Genomic DNA, 18576 nt, shown 5'->3' with positions numbered 1-18576 from the left:
GATTTTCACGGCAAAGAAACATTTAACAGTTTTGTACATTCGGAAAACATGACTAAGCTTAGTGCTCATGTAATACCGAATCCCAAACTTCAGAGGGGCTTTTTTTACCTCGTATTACCTCCTAAAATTAAAACGACATTAATTTTGCTCTACCTGCAAACTGTTTGTTTTTTATAGCATCATAATTATGACAGTGCTTGGAGATTGCCATCCCTTGCAAAGGCCGTAGTGAAAAGACTACCAAAATAGCGCTTGTGCTCTTTTGTAGTTATCTTGTAATTACTTTCTGAAGCGCCAAAATAATAATAAAAAGATCAATTCTACAAAAAATGTTAGAACTCAACTAATTGTCGTTTGATGATCGCTCAAACAGCTTAATGAAGGTTGCGTCGGTAAAGCTGATAAACGCTAATTAGCTGCTACTCTGAGAATTTGTCCAATAATGTTTTCGGGTTTCGGGCAGTTTTCTTATTTTTTCAGCTTTATTAGTCGGCAGTAAAATTTCATGAAGGATCAATTGGGGCAACCAAACTCCTTCTAATTCTAAAAATAATGTTGAAAGCTGAACTACTTTTTACCCCGTTTGTTAAAAGGTCAATAATAAAGATCGGTGATTTTACTGTGTCAGCTTCCTGTCAAAGGATTGGGGCATCGATATTTTTTGCCTACGTTGCCGGGCGTTTCCAAATAGAAAACTTTTAGTACATATTATTAAAAAAAGTACATGATTTTATTTCTTTTAGAATTTGTGAAGAAAACTAGTAATTTTATTATGTGCTTCTAAATTTCTTTTAGTAGTGTTGTAATTGTTGGCCGTTGTCAACTGCACATATGTTAGAAACTCCGGCTGCAGGTTGATTTAATTCTCTTTTCCTCGCCATATTCCTAAGATCACTGCGTTTATGTTTTCTAGGGATAGCTATATTTTCATGAGCAATTCGTAACCTGGGTTACCATCACTCCGCCCAAGGATAGCTATAATGTCATGTTCTGTTCTTTATAATAAAAACTAGTGTTATTTATGGGGATGAATATTTGTTGTATTCGGTAACTACCCATATATATCGTAATAATATGGAATGATAGTTGCCAAGACTAGTGACATATAATCAAGTGATTTCAAGTGACTCTGAAGCTTACGAAAATTATTTGCTCAAAAAACAATTCAAGCTATAAACTTTTTGTTACTTGAGATTAATGTCTTTTGGCCAAATTAAGACTAAACTACTTTCACATATTGCACTTTCAGGTATTCCCACTACGAGTACTAACAAATTCATTTTTTTTTTCATCAAAATCCTTTCCATAAATGTATTTAGTACTTGTAAGAAAATTAAATAAATAGTGTTGCCAAGAGGTCTAGCTCCAAGGGGTTAACATTGCATATGTTATTTGCGCAAAAATTCTGAACAAAGTTTCATTAGCCTTAAATCAAATCTGAACTAAATATAGGTCATTGTCATTTAAGTTCCTAAACACTAAGTAAAAGAGAATACTTAGTTTTTGTTTCAGTTTATATTTATCTTTGAATAGTTGCTTTGTGTTCTCATACGCTGTTTTCATTTATTTTCTTTAAAACTTGGGTCCTTAAACGAAACCCAAAACACAATAGGAGGGTCTAAGAGCCCTCCTCCACCCAAAAAAAACATCAACGGACTATCTGGACTATTCTGAGAAAAACACTTAATAGTATGTAAAAACCTGGATATATTTTACTATTTTACAATTACTTAAAAAAAAATTCGAAGCTTCCTAGTTTCTATTTCTTAGTTTTCGGTAATTTTTCTCCATCTTCCTTTTTAGGGCCTCAAAAATCAAGACAGCAAACACAATTTCAAAATAGTCCCTGTCAATGCTCTTGAAGAAGGAATTAATCGTGGTAAAGCAGTACAAGGCTGTGTAGTTGCAAATAGTCATATTTCCGAAGGAGTTCCGAGGTGAATTTGATTTTCTATCCGTTAAAAGTGTAGTATCCTAGGGTTTTTTCAGCTCGTTGTGTGTACATCCTTTATGTTCAAGTGTTTTAGGTAACTGTTTGTTTATTCTGTTAATAATGTTTTTGGAAAACTAATTTTAGCATATTTGCATTTTCTTAACATGTAATAAACTAAGAATGCAAAAATTTTAACAGACAGGTCAATATAAAAATTTTATGTGTCAGTATAATCTATGCAAACTGGAAAAAGAACGTTGTAAATATGGGACTGGAAGCAAAGGGCCATTTTGGCCAGAGCCTAAATCCATGTTAAATTCAGCTTGTCATATTAACCAAAAATGCGCAACATTCTGAAATGGAACCTATGTTTCTTTTCTTTAGCAGAAATATTTTTGCAGACTGCATTCATGTGCTTACCTGCATAAAGACGGAAGGGGTGCAGGGCAACTTCCAACAGAAATACTTTCCCCACTTCCTTTCTCCTCCGATTTCTGTTTTAAGTGTTTCAGCCCCTCCCTCCCCCAAAAAATAATGGTTGTACATTTTCAGAGGTAATTTTTCTATACAAAATATGAATTTTAACGTAAAGAGCAGTAGGTTGAGGGGTACCCCTTTTATATAGGATTATATATAGATAACCCTGTATATGATATTAAAACAAAAACAAGAAAAATATTTGGTAGCCGAGTTTTTCAAATGATATTACAGAATGGCTTTAAAACTTGAAAAAGAACATAAATTATCCTGAATGTGAGAAGGTTGCCATCTTATTGTGTGCCTCTTAATGTAGATATTAATCATATTCTCAATAAACATTAATTAAAATTAAGCGCAATGACGGGAGTTTTAGGGCGGTATATTTTATAGTTTGTGCTCTTATTAAACTCTAACCGTAATTTTTTATTCTCAGTTGTTAAAACTTTGAATCCTTTCTACTCTCTTGTACAAAGCTGCCATTTAAGATAATAAATGAGTGGGATTAAACGATTTCAGGCTATTTGCTAAGTTTCAAAATAAAGGGTAACGGCTTTAAAAAGACTCATGAAATTAGCAACCTGTTGAATTTAGATTACTGCGTATGCTTTGCGCAATCATTGTTGCACAGAGACATAGCATTTTTGTTGGTTTGTGGGCAGAGTTGGCTAAATGGCATAAAAAAGAACTGAGTTTTACAAAGTGAAAATTGTCTTTCTTTTGGTAAAGTGGATAGACATGTCAGTCTTCAATCAATCAATCAATCAATTTATTAATACTAAAAGAAAAACTATTACAAAGTAAAGCGGTTGCTAGGCCCAAGAAGCTTTGCTTGTAATGGACCATAGAAAACAAGAATAAAACACTTTTATTAAAAAAAACCAAAAAACAAAGAAAAAAAAACACTGGAACAAGACAAGGTCATTTAACAGATAGGATATTTAACAGATAGAAGATTAGAATGAGATTTAACATATAGCTGAAAATGAATTTAAGAAGTGAAGTGAAGAGAGACATACAAATGTTGGTTTCCAAGGTATCGTTAGAAAATTCGAGAAATTTTTTCCTTCTTTTCGAAAAAGTCTCGTCAATTAACCAACATGGATATGGTTACTTATTAAAATTTCTTTTAACAACAATAATTCCTCCTCAATGAATTTTGGAAAGCAAATTCTAAAAACGCGGTCAAGTAAGGATATGATTAAGTAGTAGGTTTGCTGTAAATTTTAAAATCCAGAATATTTTCATTTTTTAAAAGAAGGACAACCAGAAATGGAAATTTCTTATCCTCTTCTAATTCTATTGTAAATTTTAAATCACCTCCCCAAAAATTAAGATGTTCTAAAAAGCCTTTTAATTCCTCCTTCTCATAATTCCATACTGAAATTATGTCATCCATATATCTCCCCCACAATTTGTGTTTTAAAAAATATGAATCTAACGCTATTGTTTCAATTTTTCTACAAAATAATTTGCTAATTTGCCCCCATGGGTAAACTATTTACTTTTTGATTTTTCTAACGATATCATGGAAACAACAGAAAAGAAAGATGTTTTTTGTTTTTTACCATATGTTCTAGGGCTGAGTGAAAAACTTAAAAGAATTTTACAAAATAATGGTTTAAAGGTAGCTTTAAGAGGTAGTAATACTTTGGCTAGCTTTAAAATTCTGGAAAGGATTGAACTTCCGTAGAGCAACAAAGTGGGGCTTATAAAATCCCATGTACTTGGGGAAGCTCTTATGTGGGACTTACTAACCACAATTTGAAAACGAGATTACTACAACATCATAATTCTATTTCATCGTCCTTAAAGCAGAATTCCGAACATGAAGATTTCACGTTGGCTCTATCGGAATATGTTTTAATTATCCAAACCATTTCATTTTGTTTGAGAATGTCTCTTTGATTTTGTAGGGACCAAGGTTTAAAGCAAATTTTCAGGGAAACAATCGAAATAAAAAAAAAAAAAATTATTCAAGAATAATTCCATAAACAGAGATACAGGTGAATTTGGATTGAATTCAATCTATATATATAAAAATAAGTTGTTTGTGTGTTGTGTGTTGACTCACGTTATGCATGTTTGTCGACTGACGTCATTTTAAGGATTGAGCATTATGCCGTCATGAAGTTGTTTGTCGACTCACGTCATGTTTGTCGACTGACGAAATTACAGACCGGGACACCGGGACACAAATGACGACCGGGACACCGGGACGCAGGGAATATAAATGACGACCGGGACACTCAAAGAGAAATTATAGACTGGGACACCGGGACACAAATAGCGACTGGGACACAGGGAATATAAATGACGACCGGGACACAGGGACACAACTACAACGGGGACGCCGATGGGCACAGGGGGGATATATAAATGAAGACCGGGATACAGGGAATGTTCGATTAGCAATCACCATCAACAAAGCTCAAGGGCAATCATTAGAATAATGAGGTATAGATCTGAGTACGGATTGTTTTTCCCATGGACAATTATATGTTGCATGTTCAAGAGTTGGTAAACCTGACAATCTATTTATATGCACAGACAATGGGACAGCGAAGAATGTTGTATTTTCGCAAGATATAAGTATATAAGGCTTTGTATATGACGTCATTATAAGATGACACTACAGACCGGGATACAAATTACGACCGGGACACAGGGAATATAAATGACGACCGGTACACTCAAAGAGAAATTACAGACTGGGACACCGGGACACAAATGACGACCGGGACACAGGGAATATAAATGACGACTGGGACACAACTACAACGGGGACGCCGGGGGGCACAGGGGGATATATAAATGACGACGGGGACACAGGGAATGTTCGATTAGCAATCACCATCAGCAAAGCTCAAGGGCAATCATTAGAATAATGAGGTATAGATCTGAATACGGATTGTTTTTCCCATGGATAATTATGTGTTGCATGTTCAAGAGTCGGTAAACCTGACAATCTATTTATATCTACAGACAATGGGACAGCGAAGAATGTTGTATATTCGCAAGTTTTACGTAGTTAAAACATATATATATATATATATATATATATATATATATATATATATATATATATATATATATATATATATATATATATATATATATATATATATATATTCACAGGTGGGACACAGGGACACAACTACAATGGCGCGTAACTAATATGGCGCGTAACGACTTACGCCCGTGGGGGGGGGGCTTGGGGGCGCAAAGCGCCCCCACCAACTAGGGGCTGGGGTGGCGCGAAGTACCACCCCAACAGTTAGTTTAAGATAATTTACTGTAGTCAAATAAAGTAAATTTCATTTCACCTAAGTGCTTTGACTTCTGTCCACCTGATATTTCAGATAAATATAATGAACCGGAACCGAAAACGTCAAGGAGATTTGTTTACGCTGTTTCATCGAAAAAAATAAGAGCAATAAACTATATGTAATTATTTTATTGGGTATAAATTTTGTTGTTTTTATTGATGTCTTTTAGTTTTACTGCTGATGATGGGTACTGTATATGTGTCCGAAATATTCAGTTAAAAGTTTATATTTGTTTCAGTGTCGATTAAAAAGTTTCATCCCTGTTTTGAACTTTTATATTTTCGTCATGGAAAGGCAGCGTGGTCTTCGAAGTTATCTTTACGATTAGACTTAGATAGGATTACTTCGCTGCTGTACAAAGAGAGGAAGAGTGTCCCGCCCCAAAGAAAGATAAATCCAAAATTCTTGCCCTTCTTGAACAACGGAAAAATTCCGGCCTGTAAATACAATTTTAAAACCCTGCCCCAAGAAAAACTTCTGGCTTCCGCCACCCCTATGGGTTAAACCTGTGTTTACCTATGGTGGATACAATTCAAGCTACAACCAATAAGTATTACCTTATTGTTTGTGTAGTTAAATAATATGGCTGGACTTGTATTTGATTTGAATTTATTTACGACCCCTTGAAAACACAATAACAAACGGAGTATAAGAGAACAAAAAAAAGTGAAAGACAAATAAAACAAAACCTAAATTCATCAAATAAGCACGCAAGCACAACAATTAACCAAACAGTTACAAAATAAAATGCGATACATTTACTCTTTTAAAAGAGAACACCATTGTTGTCCATTGATTCCTTTATTATAAGCTTCGTAGCGTATGCCGATAGCAGCATTAGGATCTATAATACCTCATCTCTTACTGGCCCAAGGATTCCTTGCCCGAGGTGGGAGGCCGAGGAGATATTTTGTATACCGGTAATAAATTCGCTGGAGTTTCCATAGCCAAGAAGGTAAGCCAAAAAGGTGAATGGTAAAAGTAATTCGGAGGTGCATATGAGTTATATAAATTAGCTAGCAGCCAGTGATTGAAACGAAGTTTATTTGATACTATACTGGCGTAGGTGCTGGACGTCCGGCGCTGGATATGACGGATGAGGAGGGCCAAGATATTTCATTTCAGGCTTTCAGGCAACCGGTACTTTACTAAGATCAACTTTATATCTTTCAGGAACTCGGCCCCATTTGAATAGTACGATTTCTGACTTTCCAGCATTAAACTTCAAATTTATCTTTTGAATATTCTCGACTCAGTACGGAAAATTCTCAAACGCCATCACCTTTCGGCCGGGGTTGAAGACATCATCCGCATAAGCAATACGAGATACATCTATCTCTTCTAATATACACAGGAAACCGCTTGGGACTGTGCGTCTAGTATCTAGTTTACCGTCATATATAGTTATATTGGTACTGTTTAAAGATGCTGGTGTTTCCTAGGGTGTTGCAAGAATAATAAAATTGTAGTTTTTCAATATTAATATGCCGATTAATATCTTGGCTGTAATACTATATTGTAGATCCTAGTGTAGAAGACTTGAATTTGTGAATTCATCCTACTCTGTTGAGTCACATTTTGGATTGTATTTTTATTTCAAGTTTACGCTGCCAAGGTTGCTGGAATAAGGTTCTGGAAGAACCAGCTGTAAAAAAATGTTAACTTTTCCGCTTATAATTTGGTTTTTTCTAGTCATTTTGACAAAAAGGGCTTGGACAGTCGTTCAAATAGATAAATTTTGATTCAATTTTCTGTGGCTATTTATAGCTATATTTTCGTCTCGAATCTTATTATTTTCTGTAGTTTTTGGTGCTTAGTTGCTCTGTATAGCGATAAAAGGGACACTCTGAAAAATAAGAATATATGTAGCCTTAATAATGTCTGATATAAAATACTGATTGTTGACAATGCAACAGGATTAAGAGACTTCAATGGAGCTGTGGAGTAATTTGAAGACTGTAACTTTGTTGATTGTATGGCTAAAGAGCCTGAGACCGGTTGCTAAAACACTTTGACTCTGAAAGGAATGAACAGAATTTTAACTGCTAATAAATTCAGATAAACTAAAACCCTATTTTAGACACAATATCATAATAACAAAGACTTGTCTGTCTTCATGGATATCCCTATTGTGAGCCTCACCCAAACGAGGCCTGTCTTCATGGATATCACTATTTTGAACCTCACCCAATCGAGGTCTGTCTTGATCGACATCACTATTGTGAGCTTCAACCAACTCAGGTCTGTCTTCACGGATATCACTATTGTGAGCTTCACCCAACCGAGGGCTGTCTTCATGGAGGTCTGTCTTCTTGGATATCACTATTGTGAGCCTCACCCAACTGAGGTCTGTCATTATGGATATCACCATTGTGAACCTCACCCAACCGAGATGCATACTGGGCACTTCGACCGTGGGTAAATCTCTGATGAGTAAGGGCAGTTTTTAAGTAAATAAATTTTGTAAATTGCACTGTAAATTTTGCTTGTTATTGTATCGTTCAAAAGTTGTCTGGTTCTTAGAACCAGAAATAATAGTGTCTTTCTACAGTGGATGGTAGCTCCCAAAAATCTGTGCATGTTCAGTCATTTGCAGATAAGCAAAGACAGTCATGATGGTTCTGTCAATTTGTATTGTGAAATTCTTGAAGTAATAATGATTAAGTCTACTCTCATTTAACTTAATGTATCTCTTTTTAAGGTGCTTAACTCTTGCTGTAGATGCTTCTCAAGCCGTTAATGTGAGTCTCTACAACACAGCGAAAGAATTTCCTGTTAAGATTGGTGAAAGGATTCTAGTTCCTGATCCAGATTTTAAGATGATTGAGGCTTCTCGAAAAGGCAAAGTAAGTAAATTTTTGGCCCAAAGCTTGCTACTTGTCCCTGTAAAAAAAAGACCCATCAAGTGAAATGTCGATTCGACGCCTTTAAAGCCAGTAACGGCTCAGAAGGATCTTTACTTTTTTTATTTTTTTTTTTTAGTATCTTTTAACCCTCATATTTTGGGCTTTACTGTACAAATATGACTGTATTAGTATTGCTAACAAAATAAGAATATACAGAATCATGTAGAACTATATTGTTGTAATTTCAAAGCGCAAGATAGTATTTTAGTTGTACTATTATAGTATTTTTACATTTTATCACAGATCGCGTTTTTGTCATTCATTTCGTAATCGAGAACTCCCGAAATTCTGGAATCCCGAATTCTCTTTATTTTAGGGATTATGAATAAAGAATTGACAGCCTTTAGGTGAAACATTCCATTTTCTACTGGTATTAAAAAGCAAATACTATAGCTAGAATACAAATTATTTCTGAAATGTGGGAATCTAAAACTTTGGTTAGCACTAAAAAAACTCGGTACTTGGCTGCCCTGGACCGAGGTTCATTCACTACAAGGGATATAAAAATGGTAAACGATGTTGAATAGAAAATTTTATTTTGGAAAGGGAGCCTGCAAGAAATAAGTTCTTGAGCATTATGAGGCAATACTTTTTATCTCACAAAAATGACTTATCTATAATTATCTGATATGATATGTATGTAATACAGTTTTCCTGAAAAAAAAAAAACAACTCAGGACCCATTCCGAAAGGTGGTGTTGGATCATTATATAAAACTAAAAGTGGATGGAAAACAGGGTCGGTAACCTGTCAAAAATCATGCAATGAAAGTTTAAGGACACTTGTAAATTTGTCGATACTAATGGTAAAGAAGTAGAAAGTTTGTAATGAGTGTTACCTAGAGTACACATATTTTATTCTCATACAAAAATGAAATACGTTTCTTCATCAGAGTTCTGTTTGTTTTTCTTTTTATAGTGATAAGACTAAGAAGCGCTGAAATCTTATTTTGAATCATCTGGATATGGTATTATTTAATATACTACTTTTTTAAATGCCGTGGGGATGGACCATAAGGACCCTGGAGACTATCTGAAACTATTAGTCTTAACCCGGGATTAAAGTATCAAGGACATCAAAATATAAGCATCACTCATGGATCTATCTTAGGCCAATTCATACCTGAAATCGTGATTTTCTAAGATTTTTCTTTTAGTATTTCCAAAATTATAAGGTTTTAAGGCAGTAACATATTTACGTCAGTGTTGCCGCCCTGAACCGTGAAAACAGATAGACAAAATTAATTAGTTAAATTTGACAATACTTCATATATAATAATTCCAACATTAATAATGTGTTTATTTCCAAAGACAACTACGCCTTTTTAAGGATTCTAGTGCTATATGTTTTCAGTTTATTTTTTATTATTTTTCACGCACGTTTATTTTTTTTTATTGTTTTTTATTTAGTACCTGAAATGAGCAAAATCAGCGCGATCTTTATCATGAAAAATTTAATTCCTGTTTTTTTTTTTTTTTGAAATATTTGTGGCTCTTTAAGTTCTACTTAAAGAATTCAAACAATCAGATTTTATTTTCACTGTCCTTGGTATTTCAAACAAGTCTTGTCTTACGCTTTGTAGCACCAATCCTTTAAAAAAGAGTATTGAGGGACTTCGTAAAACGATTATCCTAAATCACTCTTTTTTTGTCGTAGATCTTAACAAATATCTTTTTTTCTGTTAATTATTAGATGTCTATTGTTGCTAATTACTTTTATCCTTCTCCTTAGAGCTTGAAGTACCCTTCGATACGTGTTGAAAATCCCCGTAAAATCCTTTTTAATGGAAAATCAATACCGGAACAATTCATTGTTCCGTGCCAAGTTCGAGCTTGGAGGCCCAACGTCAAAACAGATACGAGGTGATATCGTGTAAGTTATTTTGGACTCAACAAATAATGTTTGCAATCTCAACAATTCTATTTCCATATGTTTTTTTCGAATTATAAATGTTTCGGTTTTTATTTCTTTTTTCTTATAATATTAGAGATTTGTAAATATATAATTAGGATTTTATTAACGGAGAAATTTAGTATGAGGGGGAGTGGTTTAAACATTTTTGAAGTAAAAGTGTTCGTTGAAAATAACTTAATTACTCATAATGTGTCTATCATCACGTTCGTGGGTTATTTAGCTTGTACAGCTGACGGTTTTGCTCATGTAAATTAAAGACAATAGTAAATGCTGCGACGTTCATTATCGGTCAGTAAATCACCACTCTGGCGCTATAACTCAGTCCGTTCTAAGATATTCTATGACACCTTGCCAACTCTTTATCCGTCAAAAATTTTACACCCAACCGTAATGATTTTAAAACACTAAATTGTATTGTAATAAGTCGGATTTTTTTTTCTTTTTTGCTAATTTTTAAAGCTCTTTTTTACCTTCAATTCATTTAATTTCGTATTTGTGTCACCTTTGATACTATTACTGTGACACTCTGGGTGGTGGTGACACGCAATATGAGAAGTGATATCGCTACCCCGCGCAACTTTATGTTTGCTGCAGCTTTCGTGCTACTACTGGGACGCTCTTCATTTTAGGGACTTTTAGTCTGGAAGTTGATGCCACAGTTTCCACCCTCTAATTTCAGAAAACTGAAATGTAAGACGAAGTTTCACATGCTATGCCTAAAATTCACTGTGACTAAATGCTCAGTGCAATGGAGATTACGGTATTAACTATAGTAAAGAATCTGAGCTGAACACCCTTTGAGGTAAATATAGCCATGAAATGGACACAGCTTTACACTGCTGCATTGGTCGCAGATGACTCTTTGACTCTGAGCTGGTCGCAGTTTGACTCTGAGTTGGGCACCTAATTTTTTAGGAGTCAATTGGCGTTGAGTGTGCACTAAAGACCTTAGTTTACTAGACGCATAAATACCACTATTGTTGGTGCGATTTCTGCTCATCTGGTCTTTACAGAGAGCAAGAATGACATCATGTTTCTTAAATTTTAGAAAAACTTTCTACAAGAAGGAAATCTCAATTTCCTCCTTGTAGAAAATTCTTTTTTTCTTAAGCCTTGTAGTCATATCCAAACATGAGTTAGTGAAGTTAAAGTTTCTTGCTTTTTTTGTCTCTTTACATTCTGCTTGTAAGCGGATCAAACGCCTGTCCCATCAAATTGAAGAAAAATAAAGAAAGTATAATAATCTTGGAACAAAAGCCATACATTTCCGTATTTCAAGTAACCTTATTCTGAAATATTCCCCCTCCCACTTTTTGAGCCTCAAAATTTACATTTTTGTTTGCATTTATTCAAGTTCTGGAAATACAGTTTTTCTCCACTTTCTTAACGGAAATTTTTGCCGCTTGGATTCAGCATTTTGAGTTCTTCGGCTGTCCAGGTCTTTGGGACAAGACTCAGTCTGTAACTCAGCCAAAAGAAAAGATGTACCATATCTTGTATTTAATAACTTCCGTCTCTAAGTCCAGTTGCTTTTGATTCTTAAATATTCTATATGTTCTCGGAGAATATGTGTTCTTAGAACAGATATGTTCTACATCTTCATTTAACATTGCTAAGAACTATTTCTCTTCTTAATATCTTTGAACATTTTCGTCTGTCTCATTGTGTCTGTAGAATCTCCCGAGAATTAAAACAAATTACTTCTCTGACTATGTCTGAAATTAAACAGCAGAAGATGAAACAATAATTTCTTATACGGAGTGACTTAGAGTAGTTAAAGTGTTGTGGCGACTCCGACATAAATGCTCAAGAAAGTCTTTAAATATTTGGATATTCTGTTCCCCTCCAGAATATAAACTGTCCTAATATTTCATGACAGAATTATTTTATGTTCAAATATCTGGAAGTATTTTATTTCGTAAAAATCTGGCATCGGATAGATTTTAAAATTGTGGAGTGTAAAAAACGTTGTCTGATAGGAGTTGCTTGGGGAAAAATTATTTGATGTAGTGTTTTACGTGTGACAAATAGTGTCGATTGGGGAACTGGGAATCTGTTTCCAAAGAGAAAGTGTTTTTATGCTGTGAATGTATTTTGAGAGTTTGACAGGTTTCTGAAATTATTTTAATCCATAAAAATCTAAAATGCGATCATTTGTCAAAATTCTGCAGCGTAGGGAAAGTTTTTAGTGAGTCTTACTTAGGTGAATGGGACTTTGGGTTTGTAGTTGTACCGGAGTGACTTAAAGAAGTTACATCATAAAAGTGCTTGTAAAGGCTTCTATACAAATGTCTGAAAAGCTATTTTAGTACTCAGATATTTCGTTCCGATCCAGAATATGAACTCCCCTAGTGTTCAGAAAAAAAAACATTATTTCATGGTAGCCACAGTCTTAACCGGCGAACAGTGACAATACCGGACAAACTAAATAATTTTTTGTTTCTTATAATTACCTATGTGTGGTTCCCATCAATCAGCCTGAATTGAAATTCTCTACTCTTTCAAAAGCTTAGAATTGCCCTTTTCATATTTTTAACTTCTTGGAAATGCATACCTCAACTAAAAGCAAAACTAACTAATGTCTTTCAGGCTAATCCATCTTTATGAAAGAGAATTCTAAAAACTGAGCTCAGTTGGAGCTAGCTGGGATTTGTTACTAAAAAAAAGCAAGAAAACTGAGCTTTTGGGTTCCCAGGTTTCTTTTTTACACATTTCCTATATATTTTTGTATTTCATCTATAGATCTACATGTTTTTGCGTTTTTTTTTACTTTACCCCCTCCCTCCTGAAGTAAATTTCTATGGTTCTGCCTTATAAAGTACTCACAAAACCTCCTAAAATTCTTTCTTGTCTCCTCCATATTCTATCAAATCTGGATATTGCAGTAATTTCTTTTAATTAGCTTTGAGCTGGTGCCTTCATATAGATTCCTTTTGTCCAAACAACTCTAATTTGGAACGCTAGAATTTCATCCATTTGCTCCTTTCTTTACAGAAATTTATATTGTGTAGAATGACCGAAATATGCAATTCCCAGTTTTTTTAGTTTTTTTCTTTTTTTAAGTTTTTTTTAGCTTTTTTTGTTTTTTTAGCTTTTTTTTCCTTTTAATTTTTTACCTTTTTTATTTTTTTAGGTTTTTTAGGTTTTTCTTTTTTTATTTTTCAGTTTTTTCTTTTTTTAGTTTTTTTTCTTTTTAGTTTTTTTTTAGTTTTTTACCTTTTTCTTTTTTCAGTTTTCTTTTTCTTCTTCATTTTTCAGACGTCATATGCAAACCCTCAACACAAAAATACATGCAACTTATATATATATACTAGCTGTTGGGGTGGCGCTTCGCGCCACCCCAACACCTAGTTGGTGGGGCGCTTCGCGCCCCCCCAAGCCCCCCCGTGCGCGTAAGTCGTTACGCGCCATATTAGTTACGCGCCATTGTAGCTGTGTCCCTGTGTCCCACCTGTGAATATAGATAGATATATATATATATATATATATATATATGTTTTTAACTACGTAAAACTTGCGAATATACAACATTCTTTGCTGTCCCATTGTCTGTGCATATAAATAGATTTTCAGGTTTACCGACTCTTGAACATGCAACATATAATGGTCCATGGGAAAACAATCCGTATTCAGATCTATACCTCATGATTCTAATGATTGCCCTTGAGCTTTGTTGATGGTGATTGCTAATCGACCATTCCCTGAGTCGCCATCGTCATTTATATATCCCCCTGTGCACCCCGGCGTCCCCTTTGTAGTTATGTCCCTGTGTCCCGGTCGTCATTTATATTCCCTGTGTCCCGGTCGTCATTTGTGTCCCGGTGTTCCAGTCTGTGATTTCTCTTTGAGTGTCCCGGGCGTCATTTATATTCCTTGTGTCCCGGTGTCCCGGTCGTCATTTATATCCCCCTGTGCCCCCCGGCGTCCCCATTGTAGTTGTGTCCCTGTGTCCCGGTCGTCATTTATATTCCCTGTGTCCCGGTCGTCATTTGTATCCCGGTGTCCCGGTCTGTATATATATTCGTTTTTTAGTTTTGTTTTTCTTCTTTATTTTTTTCCTTTTTTCTTTTTTTTCTTTTTTAGTTTATTTAGATTTTTAGATTTTTTAGTTTTTTTATTAGTTTTTAGTTTTTTTGTAGTTTTTACCATTTTTTTAGTTTTTTTAGTTTTTTTTTTTTACTTATGTCCTGGTCGTCATTTATACTCCCTGTGTCCCGGTCGTCATTTGTGTCTCGGTGCTTTGTTGATTGCTAATTTATATTATATTTATATTTATATTTTTTATATTTATTAATATTTTTTTAGTTTTCTTTTTCTCTTATTTTTCAGTTTTTTCCTTTTTTTTTAGTTTTTTCTTTTTTAGTTTTTAGTTTTTTTTTGTTTTTTACCTTTTTTTAGTTTTTTTAGTTTTTTAGCTTTTTTAGTTTTTTTTATTAGTTTTTAGTTTTTTTTTTTTAGTTTTTGCCTTTTTTTAGTTTTTTCAGTTTTTTTTTAGTTTTTAGTTTTTTACCTTTTTTTTAGTTTTTTTTAGTTTTTTAGCTTTTTTAGTTTTTTTTCTTTTTAGTTTTTTTGTAGTTTTTACCTTTTTTAGTTTTTTTTCTTCTTTTGTATTAGTGTGAAATAATTCAGGCGTCATATGCGGACAAACACGACGTCACTCGACAGACAGACAGACAGACATAACCCACAAACAACTTATTTTTATATATATTTATTCATATTTTTTTAGTTTTCTTTTTCTCTTTTATTTTTCAGTTTTTTCCTTTTTTTTAGTTTTTTTCTTTTTTAGTTTTTAGTTTTTTTAGTTTTTTACCTTTTTTTAGTTTTTTTTTAGTTTTTTTAGTTTTTTAGCTTTTTTAGTTTTTTTATTAGTTTTTATTTTTTTTGTAGTTTTTGCCTTTTTTTTATTTTTTTCAGTTTTTTTTTAGTTATTAGATTTTTACCTTTTTTTAGTTTTTTTTAGTTTTTTAGCTTTTTTAGTTTTTTTTTCTTTTTAGTTTTTTTTGTAGTTTTTACCTTTTTTAGTTTTTTTCTTCTTTTGTATTAGTGTGAAATAATTCAGACGTCATATGCGGACAAACATGACGTCACCTGATCCACAGATCCACACACAGACAACTTATTTTTATATATATAGATATACTAGCTGTTGGGGTGGCGCTTCGCGCCCCCCCCCCAAGCCCCCCCGCGCGCGTAAGTCTTTACGCGCCATGTTAGTTACGCGCCATTGTAGTTGTGTCCCTATGTCCCACCTGTGAATATAGATATATATATATATATATATATATGTTTTTAACTACGTAAAACTTGCGAATATACAACATTCTTTGCTGTCCCATTGTCTGTGCATATAAATAGATTGTCAGGTTTACCGACTCTTGAACATGCAACATATAATGGTCCATGGGAAAACAATCCGTATTCAGATCTATACCTCATGATTCTAATGATTGCCCTTGAGCTTTGTTGATGGTGATTGCTAATCGACGATTCCCTGTGTCGCCGTCGTCATTTATATATCCCCGTGTGCCCCCCGGTGTCCCGGTCGTCATTTATATTCCATGTGTTCCGGTCGTCATTTATGTCCCGGTGTCCCAGTCTGTGAATTCTCTTTGAGGGTCCCGGGCGTCATTGATATTCCTTGTGTCCCGGTGTCCCGGTCGTCATTCGTGTCCCGGTGTCCCAGTCTGTATATACATTCGTTTTTGAATTGGTCTTTTTTTTAGGTTTTAGTTTTCTGCCTTTTTTTTAGTTTTTTTTAGTTATACCTCATGATTCTAATGATTGCCCTTGAGCTTTGTTGATGGTGATTGCTAATCGAACATTCTCTGTGTCCCCATCGTCATTTATATATCCCCCTGTGCCCCCCGGCGCCCCGTTGTAGTTGTATCCGTGTGTCCCGGTCGTCATTTATATTCCCTGTGTCCCGGTCGTCATTTGTATTCCGGTGTCCCAGTCTGTATATACATTCGTTTTTGAAATGGTAAATGATGAAATAAATTTTTGTATTTTTCCCCTTTTTTTTCTTTTTAGTTTTTTTGGTTTTTACATTTTTTTAGTTTTTTTAGTTTTTTTTTTATTTTTATTTTTTTAGTTTTGTTTTTCTCCTTTATTTTTCTTTTTGTTTCCTTTTTTTAGTTTTTTTTTATTTTTTAGTTTTTTTTAGTTTTTTAGCTTTTTTAGTTTTTTTTTAGTTTTTAGTTTTTTTTTTCTTTTTAGCTTTTTTGTAGTTTTTACCTTTTTTTTTAGTTTTTTTTTACTTATGTCCTGGTCGTCATTTATACTCCCTGTGTCCCGGTCGTCATTTGTGATGGTTTGTTGACGGTGTTTTGTTGATGGTGATTCCTTGTGTCCCGGTCGCTTTCTCTTTGAGTGTCCCGGTCGTCATTTATATTCCCTATGTGCCGGTGTCCTGGTCGTCATTTGTGTCCCAATGTAATTTCGTAATTTCGTCAGTCGAAAACATGACGTCAGTCAACACAGAAACATGACATCACCTGACACACAGACACACAGACAGACAACTTATTTTTATATAGATAGATAGATATAAGATAGTGTAACAGACATACAACTTATGTAACAGACGTACAACTTATGTAACAGACATACAGCTTATTTTTTTATATATAGATAATCGTCGAAAACATTCGTATAGACAATATCGGTCGAAAAGACAATATTCGTATATATTTTAACAAGGGATTAAAACTATTCAAAAACCTTAAAAAAGAAATGTTTTGAAACGCAACCAGTTATATAATGTCAGTAGGAAGGACCCTACTGAAATATCAGTTGGTCGAAAATTTGCAATTATTACAAATGGCGATTCTCTATTTGGCAAGGGATTACAACAATTCAAAAAGCTTAAAAAAGAAAACCAAAAATTTGAAGCCTAGTACAATTTGCAATTATTACAAATGGTGATTCTCTATTTGGCAAGGGATTACAACAATTCAAAAAGCTTAAAAAAGAAAACCAAAAGTTTGAAACTTAGTACATATTGTTGAACAGACATAGTATGGAAAGACACTAAATTGCGTAAAGAGCAAAAACTGGTAATTATAAAAATATTTGTATTTTATTTCGGACTTGCTTTAATATTCAATATTTTTGATAAGGGGCAGCATGAAAAGACAGCAAATGGTATGCGGTTAGAAGACAAGCGACAATGAGCACCCATATATAGAACCCTGCCGCGTGCTGAGTGCTGGAGCCCGGCGTCTTCAAACTTTTGATTTACTTTTTTAAGTTTTTTTTATTGTTTTAATCCCTTGTTAAAATGTATACAAGTCTTATTACAATTACTTGTTTTTTGCTCTTTACGCAATTTAATGTCTTTTCATATAGAGGTCTTTTCAAAGATATTTGATTATTAAAGCAAGTTCAATCTCTAACAACGATTTCTACTAAGCTTCAAACTTTTGGTCTTGTTTTGTAAGGTTTTCGAATTGTTGTAATCTGTTGTTAAAATATATACAAATATTTTTGCAATTACCAGTTTTTTGCTCTTTACGAAATTTAGTGTCTTTTCACATATATTTGACTATTGAAGCTAGTCCGATTTCTAACAATGATTCCGCTTCAAATTTTTTGTTTTCTTTTTAAAGGTTTTTGAATTGTCGTAATCCCTTGTCAAAATGGAGAATCATGTTCAAAAAGGTTTTCCATTTTAAGGTTTTCGAATTGTTGTAATCCCTTGTTACAATATACACAAATATTTTTGCAATTACCAGTTTTTTGCTCTTTACGCAATTTAATGTCTTTTCATACTAAAGTATTTTCATCATTTGTAATAATTGCAACTTTTCGTTATTTGGGCCTTCCTACTGACATTATTTAACTGGTTGCGTTCAAACCTGTAAGCTTAATCCCTAGAGAGTTGATTTTATCTAACAAAAATACAAAGTAATTAAAATTTTCAGGTAATTTTCTAGTGTAAATCTAAATATTAAAATTATTGCTCAGACACTGTAAATATTTTTGCAGTTCACATAGTAACTTTAGCGATTCTGAA

General features: G+C 33.7%; 1 protein-coding gene across 2 annotated transcripts in view; it reads left to right on the top strand.

Annotated features, from left to right (window-relative positions):
- Window positions 1-17797, top strand: part of LOC136032966 (tetratricopeptide repeat protein 5-like) — a 42534-nt gene extending 24737 nt beyond the window's left edge. The window contains exons 6-9 of one of the 2 annotated variants that reach the window (XM_065713463.1): window positions 1804-1937; window positions 8441-8585; window positions 10377-10517; window positions 17681-17797. In XM_065713463.1, coding sequence (XP_065569535.1) covers window positions 1804-1937; window positions 8441-8585; window positions 10377-10511 — 414 coding nt within the window. In that variant the 3' untranslated portion in view covers window positions 10512-10517; window positions 17681-17797. Of the gene's footprint in view, window positions 1-1803; window positions 1938-8440; window positions 8586-10376; window positions 10610-17680 lie in introns of those variants that run through there. The other variant, XM_065713462.1, reaches the window with a different exon arrangement.
- The last annotated feature ends 779 nt before the right edge of the window (window positions 17798-18576 follow it).

This window comes from Artemia franciscana, chromosome 11, assembly GCF_032884065.1.
Source record: "Artemia franciscana chromosome 11, ASM3288406v1, whole genome shotgun sequence".
Classification (NCBI taxonomy): Eukaryota; Metazoa; Arthropoda; class Branchiopoda; order Anostraca; family Artemiidae; genus Artemia; species Artemia franciscana.
This window is presented reverse-complemented; position numbering and strand designations above follow the sequence as displayed.